We start from the raw sequence: 18,889 nt of genomic DNA on the forward strand, positions 1-18,889 counted from the left end.
ATGCGCTTTACACAATTGATGTGTGTATGGATTGCCATAACAGTTGTATGAGCCCCTAATAAAATGTTTTTTAAAAAATAAGACTAAAAGAAAAGTAATTGTTAAGTTTTTCCCTGGTCTGTGGGTTCTTTTTACTCTTGGTGAACTCTTCCGATGCACACAAGTGTCACGTTTTCAGCAGCTCCCGGCTACCGCGTCTGTCTTCTGACCTGTGTGTTTCCTCGCGGTTGATCGTGTCCTCATTGCCATGTACGGGCCTCTGTGTTTGCCCTATTTTTTCATTAATGATTTTAGTAGATCTAGGGTTTACAATGAGGTCTTTAATGCATCTAAAGTTCACTTTTGTCTATGGACTAAGGTATGAATCCTGTTTTATTCTTCTGTAAGTGGAAATCCAGTTTCATCAGCACCGTTGTTAGACTGACTTTCTCACCTGATGTTTCAACCCCGTCAGCAACCCGTTGCCTGTGGGTGGGTGGACTTTCTTCTGGTTTCTCGTTTCTGTGTGTCTGTCATTGGCTCAGTAGCAGGCTGGTTTGACTACTGTGGCTGTGCTAGGTTTTGACGGGTTTCTATGACGAAACAGGAATACTTTCCATGTTTCTCTGTGAAAGAGTCATGTTGGGCGGTGGTGTTTTGTGCTGTGCTTTTACTGGGTTCAGGAATCTCCCTTTATTCCCTACTTTGTTGGGTGTTTTTATCAGGAATGGGTGTAGGATTTTTCCAAATATTTTTTTGTGAGTTATCATGTGGTTCTTTTCCTTTATTTATGTGATGGATATACGTCTTTTGGATATTAAGCCATCCTTGCATAGCTGGTATGGATCTCGCTTGGTGCTGATGTATTGGCTGAGATTTTGTTCAGAGCTTTTGCATCTATGTTCATGGGGGGTTTTAGTCTCAAGTTTTGTAGGAACGCCCTTGCCTGGTTTTCGTATCACAGTTATAATTTCTTTGTAAAATTAATTTTTTTCAGCCTTTTCTACCATCCCAGGTAATTCAAGTAGAATTAGTATCAGCTGTTCACAGAATGTTTGTGGAACTCGTCAACACAGTCATCGGGCCCGCCCTGTGTTGGTTGGAAGCTTTGAATGATCTAATTGGTTTCTTCTGTCCTTATGTCAGTCGAGCCCAGGTGGTGTCGCTGTTACTTGTTACATGTTGGGCCGAGAGCAGCAGGGTCGGCAGTTTGAAACCACCGGCAGCTCCATGAACAGTCTCAGAACCCCGCAAGGGGTCCCTGTGAGTCAGCATTGACTGGTTGCCAGCGAGTTTATGATGTCAGACTCTCTACTCCAGTCTGCGGTAGATTATGTGGACCGTGTGTTTTAGAGACGTTTCCATCTCTGCTGGGTTTTCACGTTTGTTGAGACTCAGTTCGTCATCGTGTTCTGTGTTTCCTTTTCAGTTGGTTCTGTTGTGGTGTCGCCCGTTTAACGTCTTATTCATGTTACTTGCTCCGGCTCCTTCTTACGCTTTGTTACCTCTCCTAAGCTTCTTGACCTTCAGTTTGGGTCCCTCAAGAGATCCCCACACAACTGTCCTGTGGGCACTCAGCACCCACCCAGATTCCAGCCTCTTCCCTGACACTCCCACGGCTTCCTCCTGCCTTTTGAGCGTGGTACTGAGCGCCTCCCAGACTGCCCTGCTACGCTCAGAAGAAGGTGGCCCCTCTGGGCAGTTGCATTACAGCAGGTATCTTCCCCTCCACCATGGAACCTGTGAGCCAGGCCAGTGTCAGTGCTCATTCAGCAGAGCAAGGCTGGCCTGTAGCTACTCTTGAGCCCGTAGCCAGGCCTTACGCAGGGCAGAGTCCACCAGTGTACTTACCTACTCCCTCCCTCCTCAGTCTTTCTGTGCCCGGTCCCCCCTACCCCCCCCCATCACTTCTGATCGCTTGAAAAACAAAGCAAAGCAAACAAAGCAAACCTCCAGGATCCAGTAAAGCCCTGGACACTTAGCCCTTTAGGGTCATTCCTGTAATTTCTTCCCCGTCATTCCCCCTGAAATCCTCTCTTGTATTCCACATTCCGCCTTCTTTCTCACTGGTAGCCTGTTTCAGAGTATAGGCTCATTGAGAGTAGACACAGCCTCTTCTTGTCCTATGTCCTCACAGCCTCCTCTTGCGTGCACGCGTCCCAGGCTCACTGTCTTGAGTGGGAACTCTCTCCAGTGCGGGTGGGGTGGGGTGGGGGGCCTCTGCCTCCCAACAGACAGTACAGTACAGGGGCACTAGTGGCTCCGTGGCAGGCTGCTCGTCTGCCAAAGAGGGAGGTCTTGCCATTGCTTCTCAAGCACAAGGAGGCTTGCTAGCAGGTTTCAGCCGGGCTTCCCGACAAAGACAGACTAGGAAGAAAGTCCGGGCAACCTGCTTCTGAAAGAAACAGTCAAGGAAAGCACTGCAGCCCAGCCCCGCCAAGCTGATGGTCACCGTGAGTTGTGGCTGACCCCACAGCAGCCAGCGCTAACAGCGGCACTGTAATATGGTGAGTGAGAAGGTGCCCTGCTTAGAGGCAGACTGCTGCTGCTTTCTGTTCAGCCTGAGCATGTTCCGCAGTCCGAGCTCTGGTCTCTCATTATAACTGCGCATCGTTACCATACCTGTGTCAGAAGGGAAAGTGAGAGTGAAGTAAGTTATGGCATATAACCTACCAGACAGAGAGTTGCTGTTGTCACCTAGGTCACTAAACCAGTCCAGGAGGGTAAGTTCTACAGAAGTAAAACCAGGAAGGGGGTTGGGGTGTGTGTGTGTGTGTGTGTGTGTGTGTGTACACGCGCAGTTGTAGAGATGGGCAAGTCCCAAGTCCATGGGTCAGATGTCAGGCTGGAGGCTTCTCCTGACTGGCATAACTGCTAGGGTTGATGAACCCGAGATCATTAGGCCAGACCACAGGCTTCTGGTGCAGAGATGAAGGATTCAAGGTTGGTAGGTAAGGCGGCAGGCCGCTGAAGGCAGTGTGGCACACCAGAAGCGTAGTTCCAAAGAACCCGAGGCTGATGTACCACATACAGGGCCCTGATCCTGCAAAGAGCACACGTTTTCCCCAGAACATCCCTTCTATTGGAAGCAGGCCACTCCCCTGAAGAGATCTCGTCATGGGGGATTACTAGGTCTTTACTGCCAAACCCTGAGACCCCTGGCCCGGCCACGGTGATGCAGAACTCAGTCACCAGGTGCAAGTCAGCCTGACAACACCCAGATGGTGTTGCTGTTAGCTTGAAAAAACTCTCTTCTTTCTTACAAGTAGACGCTCCCTGGCTTAATGAGAGAGACCTTCTCTTATTATATACTCATTTCCTATTGAAGTTATGCCTTTCCCTGTATGAATTTAGATGCTCAGCTTAACTGATCCCCATTAGCTTGTATCCCTGCTCCTCCGCAGCTATGGTGCTGGTCCTGCCACAGCGGATGTGCCCTGTTGAAAATGTCAGCCCTGCCCAAAGAACAGGACGATGGCGTGTCACAGATCCAGAAAAGCTTCTTGGATGGGTCGGTACTGCGCACAGTCCCCTCCTGTGTATTTCCGTTTTCCCTATTTCCCAAGAAGCAGGGAGCAGTTCTTTGTCCTTTCTGTTTACCTGCTCTCACCTTACCTAGCTGAGTGCTTGGAAAGTTCAGTTTAATTGCTTTGGGAAGAGTCTGTATAATCTAATTATTAAAGTCTCCTCCATTTCTGTTAGAGATTCAGGTTGGAGGATTTCGGGGTGAAATGAATGGCATGACTATGGACACCGTAGGTTCCCAAACTTACTTGACCTACCACTCCCTCGGCACCCCCCGCCCCTTGCAGTTAAAAATGTTTGTAGTAGAGCCATCATCCAGGACAAAGTATCGGCATCTGTTTTGCAGCCCCCTGGACTGTTCAGCGCCCTCGGGGGATGGTCTGGTCCCTATGGGAAACACCAGGCTACAAAGTTAACAGTGTTGAGGTCTATGTCCTGGTGCAGAGCACTGTGTAGTTTCTTTTCTGGATGGTTGGAAATAGCCCCCTACCCAAAGTAGATGAATTACCAGCGAGTCCAGAAGCCAACTCTAGAGCTGTATTGCCTTGGTTCAGACAGTGACCCTGCCCGTTTATGGATCTCCTGGTCCCGGGCAGGTGGTTCAGCTCTTGTTTTCTATTTCCACACCCGTTGTCCAGAAAGAGCAGTCCTGCCCTGGGCCCTCGAGACCGGAGAGCCACAGAGCGCTAACACAGACGGCAGCACCCAGGAAGAGCCGGGGGGAGGAAGCAATCCCCCTCACCTGTGCTTGCCTGATCGGTCATGTCTTTTTGATCCCTAGGATTAACAAGACCATCCACAGGCCACCCTACGAAATTTTGAAAACCGAGGACCTGTCAAGCAACTTCCTGTCCCTGCAGGAAATCCAGACGGCATACTCGAAGTTTAAACAGCTCTTTCTGATAGGTGAGGAGAGTACTGAGCAGAGCTTTATGCCCACTGAAGGGAGGCTTGCCCCACAGAGGACGGTGCCCTGAGGGGCCGCATGGACACTCACTCAGGACGCATGGCCCTGTGGTCCCAAGACAGCGTCCACTTTGACACACCGCCTGCCCAGCTCTCTCCAGGCTCGGGCCCCCTGGCCCCCTTCAGGAGGCAGTGCTCAGAGCCACGACTTCCGTCCCTGGTACTCCAGCTGCCCAGCATTGAGCACCTTAGCGCTCTCTTTCCGCGCCATTGAACTAATGCAACACTGTGTTCACAGTACTGTAGAAAGCCCTGATCTGTTTGCTTCCTTTAGTGTTGGTCAGTATTGAATCGGTTTTAATATTTAGAAGAGGAAATACTTTTTTTACATATAGACTATCCAGAGGTGCTTCTAACCGGTCATGGAAAAATAGAATTAAAAAATAATGAGACTTTTTTATGACCCTTTGAAGCTCCCTCATACGCACACACACACATTTTGACAAGGTAAAAAAATTCAGTTAATCAGAAATGTACTCTGCGGCAATGAGAGAAGCGCATCCCAAACTCCCCGCTCTGCCCGGGCTGCCCTCTGTGACCAGTGGGAGCTGCAGTCCTGCAGGAGCACATTCCATCGCCTGTTGATGTGCTTCACCTTGAATCTGTCTGCACGGTCTGCGATTCGGTGGTTGAAGCTCCACCGAGTGCGTGCACTTTGAGGATCGTGAGAAAGGTGACCAGGTGCCAAGAGCCCGTCCTCTGCTGGGGAAATGGAAACTCATACACGGCCAGCTCACCATGGCCCTGCAGGACAGGGCAGAACTGCCCCTGTGGGTTTCCCAGACTGACTCTTCCTGGGAGCGAAAGCTTCGTCTCTCTCCCGCAAAGCAGCTGGGGGTTTTGAGCCACGCTCTGACGGCTAACAGCCCACTGTGCACCCACTGCAGCGCCAGGCCCCTCTGGGAAGTGAGAAGGCACACCTAGCCAAGACACTGGGTGCGTGTTTTAACAGATGCGGTAGACGGGAACTTGGAGGAGAGCCCTCATTGATGGAGGGCTGTGACTCTTCAGCGGTTACTGTTGATCCATCTCGGATGTGCAGGTCTTGAGCTCAGTGCGTCATCTTTAAACCTGCCAAAGTCAAAGCTCTCTCACCAAGTACGTGTGGGGCTGGCAGAGTGGCGCTCAAGACACCAGTGTATTTCAGGTTGTGCTGTGGGCGTCAGGTCCATGGCAACGGGGCATGTTCTAGGAACAGAACCACAGGAATAGTAGCCTGGGTGGTGACCATTTTGGCCCTAGATAAGTCACTTAAGCCCTGTGCTGACTCCCAAGGTAGACCAAGGCTCTGCAGCCCAACTGTCAGGCGTGTCTTCCTTGAGCAATAAAGATCCCGCATCCTTTCAGGAGCCTGATGCTCAGAACCCACTTTGGGAGCTGCCCTACTGGCGAGTGGAGATGAGTGCTGCCTGGACCGTGCAGTGTAACCGAGACCCACAGAGCGGCACCCCGTGCAGCCCAGGCTCTTGTGAGAAGCAGATGGGCGAAAAAGGCCCTGACTTCTTGACTCCATTCTTCTCTTTCCAGATAACAGTACTGAGTTCTGGGACACCGACATCAAATGGTTTTCTGTGCTGGAAAGCAGCAGCTGGCTTGACATCATCAGGTATCGCAGGCCCTTCTGCTCAGGAATGTGTAACTCATTCGGGGTTGTCTCGTCGTCATCGTCGTTCCATCTCATAGCGGCCCTATGCACCATAGAACGAGGCACTGCCTGGTCCCCTTGTTGCAGCCACTCAGCTAACCCACCTCTTAGAGGGCCTACCTATTTATCCCTGACACTCATCTCCACAAGCATGATGTCCTGCCCTGGGGACTGGTCTCCAGACAGCATGCCCAAAGGACAGGAGACGGAAGCATTCTGACCATCCTCCTTCCGAGACAGGTCTCGGTGTCCTTTGGGTCCTTTCACGCGTCTTCGCCAGCACCATCATCCAAATGATGTAGCAGAGCACACAGGCACGAAACTCAGCCGCCTTCTGCCTCGTGGTTCCATGTTCTTAGATCCTGTGCTTTGTTGAGGGCTCAGCTGCCTTGTGCCAGGAGGCCTCAGACAGTTCATGGATGTGTGGTAATGAACGGAAATGGGGTTTACACACACACTTGTGTGAAGCCCCCTCATATGTGTGCTGGTTAAAAATTTTGTGCACATCTGATAAGACTTTGCAACGTGGTACCAGCTGACAGAGAAATGTCCTCTGCGGTCTGGGCATTGAAAGGCGATAAAAGGGGGCGTGGCGACCCAGAACTAGAACTGAGGCCGCCCTGCTTACCTCCAGCGAGGACACTGGCAGGTGGGGACGGAGGGCTACTAATTTGTCTTTGACTAGCCTTTGTACATTGTGTCTTATGCACCTATATCTACTAAAAGATTTTTTTTTTTAATTTTAAGTCATGATTATGTCGAGTAATGACATTTGGTTTTGGAGTTCAATTGAGATTCCCAGAGAGCAGAATTAGATTCTCTCTCCTGCTCCCCACTTGGAGAGCTGTCTCTCTCAGAGAGCAGGGCAAGGGAAGGGGGGAAGTAGACATGAGGACCGAGGGAGGAGAGACAGAGAGGGAGCCTCAGCCACACGCCGCTCAGGCAATGAGCATGGAAGGGCTTGCTCCCCGTGCTGTGACCGCTGTTTCCAAGGGGAAGGAGCCCCTCAGTGTGGTGCAGCAGAGGACGGTCAGCATCATTACCAGATGAGGCGGGGCCACTGGAGAAGGAAGAAGAGAGGGTCCCCACTCCGGGCAGCAGCACACGCAGAGGCCCCGGGACAAGTGGCAACGGGTAAAAAGGGCATAACCCATCTCCAGAGTCACCAGGACTTCTGGTCCCTCAGGATCTGCCCAGCCATAACAGCACATCTGGGCGGTGGCTGGAGTCAGCCTATGTGGACTGGCACTCATTCTCCCAGGCAGGGCCCGGGTCTCACTGGAACTCCCCAGCAGAGTTCGGTATGAATTTCCAGCACACATGTTTCATGCAGAACCTGCCTAGGGGCATTTTTACATCCATTCGGGGATTCCCTTTTTTATCATCAATGGACACTACCCCCCCCCCAGCCCGCCGCCCGTATCTGAATAGTGTTAATGGTCATGTGTTCCTTTTCTAGAGGATTCCAGACTGTCTCCGGACTCCTCCTTATTTATGCTACTGAGATGCACAACTAATGCCCCTTTATCTCATCTCTCACCTGTTTAGACGCTGTCTCAAAAAAGCCATAGAGATTACAGAGTGTCTGGAAGCACAAAACGTGAACGTTCTTCTCTTAGGTAATATGTGAAGCACCAAAGATGTGTGCCTCTCCCCTTCACCGAGACCCCGTCTCTGTGGGGCCCAGAGTGCCTGGGAGGGGGCTGAGTGGGGCCAGGGGCCTGGCCTGCCCGTTCTCTGTTGCTGGAGCCTTCTCCCCGAATGTTCACACGTGGTCACTCAGACATTAGCTTGGGCCATTTCTAAGCCTGGGGGTCAGAGACGTCTTTATAGGAGCCACTGGCATAGGGTAGTTTGGGTTTGAAATAGCCAGTCAGCAAAGTTAGCATTGCAAGTTAAATATCAGCGCTTTCACTGGAACTTGGCACACCTGTTCTGGGCCCAAAAAGGAATTGCTTGGCATTTTTACCAACACAAATTTCCTTAGATTTTGAAAAATTTTTGACTCGGTTAACTTTATAATCTTTTGATAATCCTGTTTACCAAAAGAAGTCCTGGAAAGGGTTTCAGTATTTTCTTTGTATTTCTTATATATGTGCCCGCTTCACGGGGCTGCCCTATGGACTCGGCGACCGGAGGTTTCCTTTCCCTTGGCGGGCATTACTAGCCGTGGTGGAGAGGTGGGTGGAGGAGGTCTGGAATCTGTTAGAGCAGTGTGAAGTGCTTGCTATGCAGTTTAAAACAGGTGCCCTCATTGGTGAGAGCTGAGCAGGCTGTTGGGAGCTGTGAAGTTTCCTCCTGGTCCTTCTGCATGCCCCCGGGCTGGCGAGATGGCCCAGAGCCACTCCTCGGTGGCGCTTTCCTTGGCCCTGGCTCGCCCTGTAGGGACCCAGCGCTCCACCCATGGGGGGTAGCAGACTTGGGTGCCCGAGTGCTCTCCGCAGCTTGGTGACTCTGCACTGCTCTCCCCTTTGCCCTGGCCCAGAGGAGCACGCCTCTGACCTCTGCTGCATCGTCTCCTCGCTGGTGCAAGTGATGATGGACCCCCACTGTCGGACCAGGTTTGGTTTCCAGAGCCTCATCCAGAAGGAGTGGATCATGGGCGGCCACTGCTTCCTGGATCGCTGCAACCACCTGCGGCAGAGTGACAAAGAGGAGGTGAGTCCCCTCGGGGAGAGCCGCTCAGCGCTTACCGGAATGCTCGGGGGCTGACACGGGATCCCCAGTCCCCATTTCCAACGGAAAGGGAGCCGAGCACGAGCTCAGAGCCTTGCCCTCCCTGTTGTCGTTCAGGCCAGTGGTGACCGCCAGGAGTGTGCGTAGACCATGGTGAGAGCGGTGTTGGTCTGCAGCACCTGCACAGACGTGAACTCGGCGAGCAGACCCTGTACGGGCTGCTGCACGTGACTCTGCACGGGGTAGGTGGGAGGGTGGTGAGGGAGCAAGCTTCCCACGGAAAACACATTTTCTGAAGTAAATCTTCCTTCCACCCCACCCCCAGCCTTTTCACAAGGAAGCCTCTGGCATGTGAGTGGCATCTAGGGTGACGTCTAGGGGCTAGCTGCGTTCACAGCTTCCTCTGCCCCCTGGCTACATAGTTGCTCCAGCCTGGGACCGTGAGCAGCTGAGCTCATGCACTAGTCCGGGGGGATAAACAAATTCAGAGAGATGTATACATGTATAAGAAAGAGGTTTATATACAAGGGCAGTTGAATAGTGAGAAAACACCCCAGCCCAGTCCAGATCAAGTCCCCAAGTCCGATATTAGCCCCTATGTCCTATACCAATCTATAAAGTCCTCTTCAGACTCACGAGACACATGCAATGACGCCGAATGCAGGAAGATCACAGGCCAGTGGGTAGAAAGTCTTTGGATCCAGTGGCTTTGTAAGCATGTCAGCACTGGCAGGGGTCTCTATGTGACTGCTCCAGCTTCAAGGTCTGGTTGCATCAGGGTAGGTCCATGTGGCTCCTCAGGGATGTCTCGCAGGGAGTCAGCCGTGTCTGTAGAGTGTCCCACAGGGAGTGAACAGAGAGCGACAGAAGTCTTCTGTTGTCAAGGAGGAAAATACCAGAGTTTTCCCAGAATCCTCAGGGAAAGGCCATGCCCACAGAGGCCTCACTGGGTGTGACCCAACTGACGACTAGATTCCACCCATCCCTTCACTCTTAATCCTCTCAAGTCCCAAACTGACCCCAAGTTGTGTACGTGCCGCAGCTCCGTTGGGGAAAGATGGGCGTTCTAAGCCTGCGGTGTACTTGTGCAGGCCACCGCTGTCGCACGCCTGTGGCTGCAGGGTTGACGGCTGGGGACGGAAAGGAAAGCGGTAAGCGCCCTGTAATGAAGCACCTGTAGTGCTGGCAGCGCGACTCTGGTTTTTCTCCCTGGGGTGATGACAAGCATGTCTGGCTGTGTGGCGCAGGGCGGCCTGGCCCAGCATGCTGTGGGGACGCTTGCCATCGGGGGTGACCTGTGCAAGCTCTGGACTTTGACCCCTGAGCTGGATTCCCTGGCTGACTGAGCCCTGGAGCCAGCCCCTGGGCTGGGAGAAAGTGCAGCCCCGCCTGCCTCACCCGCAGAGCTGGAAAGGAGGCCGAACACGGCAGACACTCATCTTGGCTGCCCCTGCCTCTTCTCTCCGGAGCCTCACACGGGGTGGAGCGAAAGGCACCTCGTTCCAGCACAGCCCAAGCCGGGCCCCGACCGGTGGCGTGTGCACAGGGGGAGCTCACACGACACACACACGTTTTCATCGCTAACATGAAAAGTAGTGAGCCCATCCGGGGACGATTTGCTGGGAGTACAGGTCTACTAATGAGAAGAACGGAATTCTCTTCTTGGAGGGGGTAGCATGCTGTTTACGTGGAGTTAGAAGCTAGTGTTACTGCTGCCTTCATCGGGTGCAAGTGTCCGCTGCGGTGTCCAAATGAGGCTCTTCCTCATCTTTCATGCCTTTTCACCCTGGGGTGCCGCCAGGTGTTGGCACTAATCCGAAACCACGTGGCTTCCGCTGAGCACGTTCCCGCATGGGATGGAGTGGGGTTTTGAATCCTTGATTTGTGACTGGGGGGCTCAGACGTGGTCCTGCCTGAGGCATGAGGTGGCTGCCCCGGTGGCGCCCTTAGGGGCGCGCTCACCAGCAGTGATGCCATGGGCTGAGGTGATGTTTATGTGCAATTGGGGCAGGCTCCTGGTCTTTTGTACCTGGCCCGGCACACACGCATCTGTGTACCTGCAAGGCTCAAGCTCTGCTGATTTACCTCTCGAAACCTTTTAAGGCACTCCCCTGACGGCACTGGTCGCACGCAAGGAGTCATCTGCTCTCGCGGTGAGGACTCGCTGTCCTTCTGTGGCTGCCGGTGTTTCCGAGTCTGATGTTGTCACTGTCTGGCACCGTGGTCATTCGCACGCTGGTAGCTTTCCTGACACTGAAGTGGCAGGCAATTCAAGGAAAAGGAGGAGAAAATTCGGCGCACCCTCTGCAGTTACGATGTTCTAATAACTGTGATTGTCATTCAATCCAGAAAAATTTCACAGGCGGTTTTATTGTCAGCATTCGTACGATCTAAGAAACATTACATGAAAACAGATAGTAAGCATTCCTAAGGAATCTGTGTGATCTGCCACAAGAGGAGGCCCGTGGCGGCGGCAGTGGTCAGGGTGACACCGGGAGTTACCATGGTGACGCCACTGGGCTGCCCCCGTGCTTACTGAGTGACGCGCTCTTGTTTCTGTGCAGGTGCCTGTGTTCCTGCTCTTCTTGGACTGTGTGTGGCAGCTGGTCCACCAGCACCCCCCGGCCTTTGAGTTCACGGAGACGTACCTGACCGTCTTGTCAGACAGCCTGTACATTCCTATTTTCAGCACCTTCTTCTTCAACTCACCTCATCAGAAAGATGCTAACATGGTAAGGGATTCTCTCAGGGACCTATGGGTCTAAATAGAGTGCCGTAATCCTTGGGGGGAGGCGGCAAACGGCATGTATGTGACACCAAGTGCATACCCGGCCCTGCCCGAAGTGCTTCTCAAGTAGGAATCACCCACCCTCACCGCCCCGTGGGGAGCGTATCAGCCTGGTTCCTGAGGAAACGGAGGCCCAGAAAAGGAGAAGCAACGTGCCCACATGCGCACAGCGAGTTAAATCCTGGAGTTGGGCGTGCTGGGGCTGGGTATGAAGCAGAGGTTGAAGGGGTCCCTCGTAAAGACAGTTCTCCCTGACGTCCTCGCTTACCTGTGCCCCACAGTGCTGTGAGGGGCGAGAGGCCGAGCAGGAATCGAAGGGTTACTTTCCACTCTGGCCACTGCAGCTTGCGCTCCCGGGGGTTCTCTGGCCCTGAGCTGGCCTTGCACGAGGCACTCCACCAGACCCCACCATGTCAGGGAGAGCCAACACCTGGCTCCCCAAGTGTCTTTATGAACCAGGCAGTTCATTCCCGTCTGCCTTCTGAGCCTCCGTTTTCTTAAATGTAAAATTGCAAAACTACCAACGGCCTGGTGCCAGTGCCCAGCACACAGTGGCTGGCCTGTGGTCAAGCCAGAGAATAAGTCCTTCTTCACCCCCTCCTCCCCCTCCACCCTCACCTCACACCCCTGGTGGACACAGTGGAGGTCTGCTTCCTGTAAAAATGCCCCAGCTGGGTGGGCCTCGGGGTAGAGCAGGGCCCCCTCCCAAGTGGTTCCCTTCAGAACCGCACCTCTGTTTTCCCAGCCGCCGCTGGGCGCCGTGGTGACCTGTGCTTGTGTTGGCAGGGTAGGGAAAGCCAGGATGCACAAAGCAGCCCTTTGAACCTGCTCACCGTGTGGGACTGGTCCGTGCAGTTTGAACCTAAAGCCCAGACGTTATTCAGAAACCCCCTCTATGTGGAAAAGCCAAAACTGGACAAAAGCCAGCGGAAAGGAATGCGCTTCAAGGTAGGAGCCCTGACAGGCGAGAATGTGTAACCCTCCCTCCTCTGTCCGGACCCCACGCACGCACGCACGCAGCGTACAGACGAGAGTGCTCCCCGTTGAAAGGCTCTGCCTGGCTGAGACTGACTGACCAGTTGTCAGGTTCATTAGACGGATGCCCTGGCTTCATGTCACTGTGGAGGCTGCTGCCACAGTGGTCAGGCTGCCTGGGTCCTGTGTGCCACCCTGCTGCCCAGGTGTGTGGCTGGCTGTAGGCTTGAAGGATCCCTGGCTACAGTAGAGTTTGATTTGTTAGATACAGGTTCACGTTACAAACAGTGTGACTTTTCGTACTTGGATGGCAACCTGAGAGCAACAAGCTTGTTAGCTGAGGGCCAGTCTCCATCACAGCTGCCTCGTTTCCCCCTTGGCAATCAGAGGCAGCCAGAGCAGCACGAAAATCATGGGCCTGGCTGTGTTCTGGTCAAACTTCATTCACACAAACTGGCCAGATAAGGGCACAGCTTGCTCTAAACCACGGATACAGGAGAATTACTTGAGCTTCCCTTCAGATATTTGTACCTGATTTCACTGGTTGCTAAAACTCTAAATTTTCCTACATGGTAGCATTTCCCAGCTCCCGCCCAGTGGAGAGCAAAGCCATATGTGGGACTGCCTTGTGCCTGTCTGCCTGGGCTTGTGGAGTTGCAGGGAGGCTGGCCATCTCTAAGGTGGGCGTTAGTTCTGTCCTGAAGCAAATGAGTCATAGCCAGCACACAGAGGTGAGCAGCTGAACAAGCCAGAGCTGCCGCATGGCCCTTCCAGTCACTCTGAGCTGCACACAGCTGGGCCCCAGCTCAGTTTCCGTCGGTGTGTTGTGCCCCCCGGTGGCTGCACATGCACACTGCACAGAACTGCTTCACAGCATGAGGGCCTCAAAGAGCCCGGATTTCTAATGTCTCCCCAGGCCCAGTTATCCTAAGTGCACCTTATCCTTGTGGGGGCTGCAAGAGCAGATTGGTGGGAGTTGTCAGAACTGAAGGGCGGGGGGACCTCACGCTGCCCCCACGGAAGCAGAGTGGGACTGAGCCAACAAGGAGCTCTGAAGCATTGGGGTAAGGCCGTGGGTCGGGTTTGGGACACCTGGGCGAGTGGGCAGGTGGCCCTGGAGAAGAGCCGTGGAAACTGAAGAAGCTGTAGGTGGCCCGGAGGTGAGCTCTGTGGAGCCAGTCTCTGGTGCCATCTCGCTTTAGGCACATGGCACTGCTCTCACCTGTCCGCCGAGAACAGTGGGTCCCAAACTTATGTGGCCTACTGCCCCCTTCTCAGAAAAAGACACTGATCCAGAACACCCTATTCATCTCCGAGCACCTTAGAAGAAAGGAAGAGAACGGGGCCAGAGCCAGGCGGTTAGAACCCGTCCATGGCACTTGGTAGCTGGAGCCTTTGTTGGCTCCTCTGTACCACGGGCTCCCCAGGCCCCTCTGGGGCTTGGGTGGGACTCAGTGAGCACTTGGTGGCGGCTCGTTTCTTTCCACCTGCCTGACCCGCTGCAGCACGATGGGGATGGCGGCCTGCCTCTCCTGCCCTCCCACGGAGAGCCCAAGGTCAAGGTGACACCTCCAAGTCCTGACATTGTGTGTGATCTTGCCTTCTTCCCTTGATTTTGTTGTTCTTTGTTCTACAATAATAAACATTTCCTTTCCAATACTTTCGTAAAAGAATACTTTAGAGAATAAAAAAGAGAAAACTTCTGGCAGAAATACAAGAGACCCCTCAAAATGGGCCTGGGCAGTATTGACTGAAAGTAATTAAACCAAAACCCAAACTCGCTGCCGTCAAGATCCCGAGACGTAACTGCTGACGGGAGTAGAAAGCCCGTCTTTCTCCTGAGGAGCTGCTGGTGGTTTTGAACTGCCCACCAGCTGGATGGCAGTACAGTGCTTAACCACTGCATCACCAGGGCTCCCCTCATATATTAGAGAATCCTTAAACTCTTCATCACCCCAGTTTAGGTGAACCTCTCGGGAGCAAACAAGTTGGACAGAAGCAGCTTCTCATGGTTTTTGCTTCCTCCTCTGGGTACCAGGGGAGCCCTGCTGGTATAGTGGTTATGTCTTGGGCTGACTGCAAGGTCAGCAGTTTGAAACCACCAGCTGCTTCGAGGGAGCAAGATGGCGATTTCTACTCCCATCCAGAGCAACAGTCTTGGAAACCTGCAGAGGCAGTTCTGCCTGCCCTGTGGGGTGCTGTGAGTCGGCATCAACTCGGTGCCAGTGAGTTTGGTTTGGGAGTGCTAGGGAACTCTCCTAACCTCTGGCCACTCCACACATGTTGTCAGCCCATTCACACTGCACCCCAAAATATAATGCCTTGCTTGTGCTGCAGACAGACAACTTGGGGAAATTCTGAAGACTGCGTGGTTTCTGCTCCACGCAGGCTGCCTGGCGAGGATGCCTGGTGCGTAGCCGGCTCCTCGTGCTTCTCTTGCTCCCACCTGCTTCAGCTCTTTGCTCCAAAGGATCTTTATATCACATACTGAAGCTCCCACAGGGGGCTGATCATTTGCAAAGTCATTTCATTACTGTGATAGGATCTCCAGGTAGGTGCCCCTGCTTCCTGGAGGGTGTTCCCCAAATCTCTCCAGGAAAGAAGCAGTGCTTTCCCAACCTACCTGAAGTGAAACCTGTTCTTCGGAAGTACTCTGGGTATTTGTGTACCCCTCCTACATCTATGGCCATACCACCCTGAAAGTGCCCATCTTGTCTGTTTACATGCCCCCCCGGGGGGGGGGGCTGTAGATCTTTGTTGGCCCAGTGGTTATGTGCTCCGGTGCCAACCAGAAAGTTGGTAGTTTGACCCCACCAGCCGCTCCATGGGAGAAAGATGGGGCAGTCTGCTGCCGTGCAGATTCCCAGCCTTGGAAAACCTGCGAGGCAGTCTGCTCTGCCCGACGTGGTCACTGTCAGTCAGAATCGACCTGATGGCAAAGGGTTTGAGTTGACCTTGGGGATTGCAGGCCTCCTGGTTGCACAAATGCTTAAGCTCTTAACTGTGAGCTGACAAGTGGGCAATTCGAACCCCCACCCAGAGGCACTTCAGAATCCAGGCCTGGCTTCTGCAGAGCTGCAGCCTTGAAAACCCCGGGGGAGCAGTTCCGCTCAGCTTGGGGCCCTCCCTGAGCTGGAGTTGGCTCATAGGCAACTCCTGATGGCAGTGTGACTGTGCGTGAATTGTCGCGAGCATTGCTGTGTGTCCAAGCACACTTGTCTCTGCTCGCTCCCTAGAGCACCCAGGCCACCCATTTAGTCACAGCTGCAGCAGCGTGCACATGCGCGTCGTCGTCTACCTCAGCAGACACCACCACCACCACCACCACCACCACCCCACCCCCGCCTGTGTGTGTGACATCATTTCAGTGGGTCATTGTGGTGTCTCTTGATGCCCCTGGAAGCTCTCGTCCGCCTTCTTCAGTGGTAACGACTGCCCGCCCCACGTCCCTTAACCAGTGTCTCTGTGCTTTCTCCCACAGCATCAGCGGCAGCTCTCTTTGCCACTCACCCAGTCGAAATCGTCTCCCAAGAGAGGCTTTTTCAGGGAGGAAACAGACCACTTAATCAAAAACCTCCTGGGCAAGAGGATCAGCAAGCTCATCAATTCTTCGGAGGATCTCCAGGACAACTTCCGCGAGTTCTACGACAGCTGGCACAGCAAGCCCACCGACTACCAAGGCCTGCTGCTGCCTCACCTCGAGGGCCCCGAAATCAAGGTCTGGGCCCAGAGGTACTTGCGTTGGATCCCAGAAGCCCAGATCCTGGGCGGTGGCCAAGTGGCCCTGATGAGCAAACTCCTGGAGATGCTGGAGGAAGTGCAGAGGCTGCAGGAGCAGGTGGAGGAGCGGCACCACAGCCAGGCGGCCTTGCCGGCGGAGGTGCCCCCAGCGCCCAGGCACTCCGCCCGCCTGTCCTCGCTCTTCCCCTTTGCCCTGCTCCAGCGCCACTCCTCCAAGCCTGTGCTGCCGACCAGCGGCTGGAAAGCCCTGGGAGACGACGAGGACTTGGCCAAGCGAGAAGATGAGTTTGTGGACCTGGGGGACCTGTGACCTGTCCCCTTTCTCCTCCCATCTCCCCTGCTTGTCGCGGCAGCGGGGGGTGCTGACATGGGGCGATCACCCTCTGCATCTCTGGATGGGGCATCAGGCCGGAGGGCCCTCAGGAGCAGGGCGGTCTCGGTTCTGTTCGTGGTCTGCAGACGCTGCGGTGAGGATGCCTGCCAGCCGAATGGCAAGCCGTTGGTTTCCTGATGCCTCAGTATTAGCACACGAGACCTGCCCCCTTCCCACCCCCCACCCCCCTCCTAAAGGGCTTTTTGTAAGATCCTCTGAACTCCGTGCTCCTTCAGATGCTCTGTGCCAAGAAAATGTCCGAGCCCGTGGGCGGGACTAGCCAGCTTCTCCGTGGCCCACCCCAGTTAAGCAGGCGCAGTTTTCTTCACACGTGTGCGTGGTGAGTAGAGCTGTGGGGAAGGCCAGCGTAAATAAAGCATCCACAGCAGTTTGCCTGCCTGCATCCTCCAGTGGGGGAAAGCCGGGGAGCTGCTGGCCTGCCAGCTGGGTCTCATTCGGGTTTCAGAACAGCCCCGCCCTCTCCCATGTGCTGCCCACAGGCTCCCCTCCCTGCCCTCCCAGCCTTGGTGCCCAGAGCCCCCCAGGTTCATGCTGCTAAACCCGTGGTTCACCTGGGGGCGTCCCGTGAGCTCCCTGCCTGAGCGAGCCCCTCAGTGATGGAGTGAGTGGTTCCGCCCTTCCTAGTGCCTCTTGCCACGCCGACCACCTGGGACCTCAGCCCTGGAGGGAGGAAGGAAGGGGATGGTGGTCACAGTACCTCAGCGACATAAGAAGCCATAGAAGAAACTTGATTCTGCCAGCTCACCTTCTGGGACCTGCTGTCGCAATGGACCGCTGTCCCTCCACACAGGAAAGCACGTTCTATGAGCATCGGCGTTTCCATTCCTGAGGGAACCCCACCGGATCCCACCAGAGGACGTTCAGAATAAACATGTAAAAAGCCTCCTGCAAGACTGTTTCAAACCGAATGTTGGCCTGTGCGTTAGCTCTCCAGTGTTCATTGTTTAGGAAAACACTCCGTGCTCAAGGGAAGTAAGGGCCCTGAGAGCCGGGGCCGAGTTGAGCCTGCGTGTGCCCCGAGCGGTCAGTAGTCCCCGCGACGAGGGACAGTCACACGCCACGTCTTGGTTGCCTTAAGCATCTTACTGGCGAGGTCAGTGTGCGGCGCGCAGTAGGGGTTTTCAAGACATACTAGCTCTGTAGCACCTTCACCTGCGCCCCAGGGCCTTCTGGCGCTAGCACTAAGCCCGCTCCCCTGCCCGTAGCCTCCCAGATTCACTACGGAGCAGACTATTTTTGTTACATATTACAGCGTGGATATTTATACGGTTGCCTCTTCACCCTTAGGATCTCAGTAGTTTTCACAACCATAAAAGTGCCCCGTGTGACGCTTCACACACCAGAGTCTGGTGGAAAGGCACAAGGTCATGGCCACTGTCACAGCCGTTTGAACGTGCTTTGCTCTATTTTTCTATGCTTTTTTAAAGTTGCAATACAAAAATAAGGAAGCTGTTGTCACATGTAAAGCTGTGGCAATTTATGTATTTATATTTGCAGTCAGATATCTATGCCTTGTTTGTGTGTACAGAGTTCTCAGTGGGTTTATATATTGTGGACTCTTTCTTCAGGACAGATGTGGATCAAACAGCGGGAAGCAGAGACCGTTGACTTTGTTGAAAATGCTGCACTGTGCGAGTTTGGACATGTAATTACTGTAGATAGCATCTTGAGTTTGTTTATACCTCCGAGTTTTTACACTGAAGAGAAACTAGCTTTAATTACATTCAAAACGCCCCCCTGCCACCCACCCACCCCTTATCCCAAGGGAAGAAGCTGTGGGGCTGAATCTGTATAAATGTGCTGTTTATTTTCTGGTTGGACCGCAAAAGTTTATACTTGCATCCCACTGCATCGTATCTGATTGCAGAAATTAAAGCACAATTTAAAACAGTACTGTCTTTGGTGTAATCACTACAACCCTCTTGAGTCTTTACTTTTCGCCGGCTCGGGAAAGGTGGTCGCAAGAGGTGAAGCACCCAGAGGCAGCAGCTAGACGCCCTCAGCTGCTCCGTGGGCGAGAGAAGAGGCTCTGGACTCCCGTAAAGAGTGACTGTCTCCGAGCCCACAGGAGCAGTCCTGCGGGGGTCGCTTTGAGTCATCATCGGCTCGGTAGCAGCAAGTGTGGCCTTCCAGGGGGTTATTTAAGAACCCACCCAGAGGTGCCTCGGAAGGAAGGCCTGGCCAGCACGCTGTGGAGTTC

At 53.8% G+C, this 18,889-nt stretch overlaps 1 protein-coding gene across 1 annotated transcript in view; it reads left to right on the forward strand.

Moving 5' to 3' along the window:
* MTMR12 (myotubularin related protein 12) overlaps positions 1 to 18,579 on the forward strand; it is a 49,645-nt gene extending 31,066 nt beyond the window's left edge. The window contains exons 9-16 of the mRNA XM_045285118.1: positions 3,384 to 3,490; positions 4,286 to 4,410; positions 5,998 to 6,076; positions 7,664 to 7,734; positions 8,601 to 8,773; positions 11,356 to 11,523; positions 12,366 to 12,527; positions 16,036 to 18,579. Coding sequence (XP_045141053.1) covers positions 3,384 to 3,490; positions 4,286 to 4,410; positions 5,998 to 6,076; positions 7,664 to 7,734; positions 8,601 to 8,773; positions 11,356 to 11,523; positions 12,366 to 12,527; positions 16,036 to 16,605 — 1,455 coding nt within the window. The 3' untranslated portion in view covers positions 16,606 to 18,579. The remainder of the gene's footprint in view (positions 1 to 3,383; positions 3,491 to 4,285; positions 4,411 to 5,997; positions 6,077 to 7,663; positions 7,735 to 8,600; positions 8,774 to 11,355; positions 11,524 to 12,365; positions 12,528 to 16,035) is intronic.
* Positions 18,580 to 18,889: the final 310 nt, after the last annotated feature.

Source organism: Echinops telfairi, unplaced genomic scaffold (assembly GCF_000313985.2).
Source record: "Echinops telfairi isolate 266 unplaced genomic scaffold, ASM31398v2 ScPeMD7_7469;HRSCAF=8507_1, whole genome shotgun sequence".
Lineage (NCBI taxonomy): Eukaryota > Metazoa > Chordata > Mammalia > Afrosoricida > Tenrecidae > Echinops > Echinops telfairi.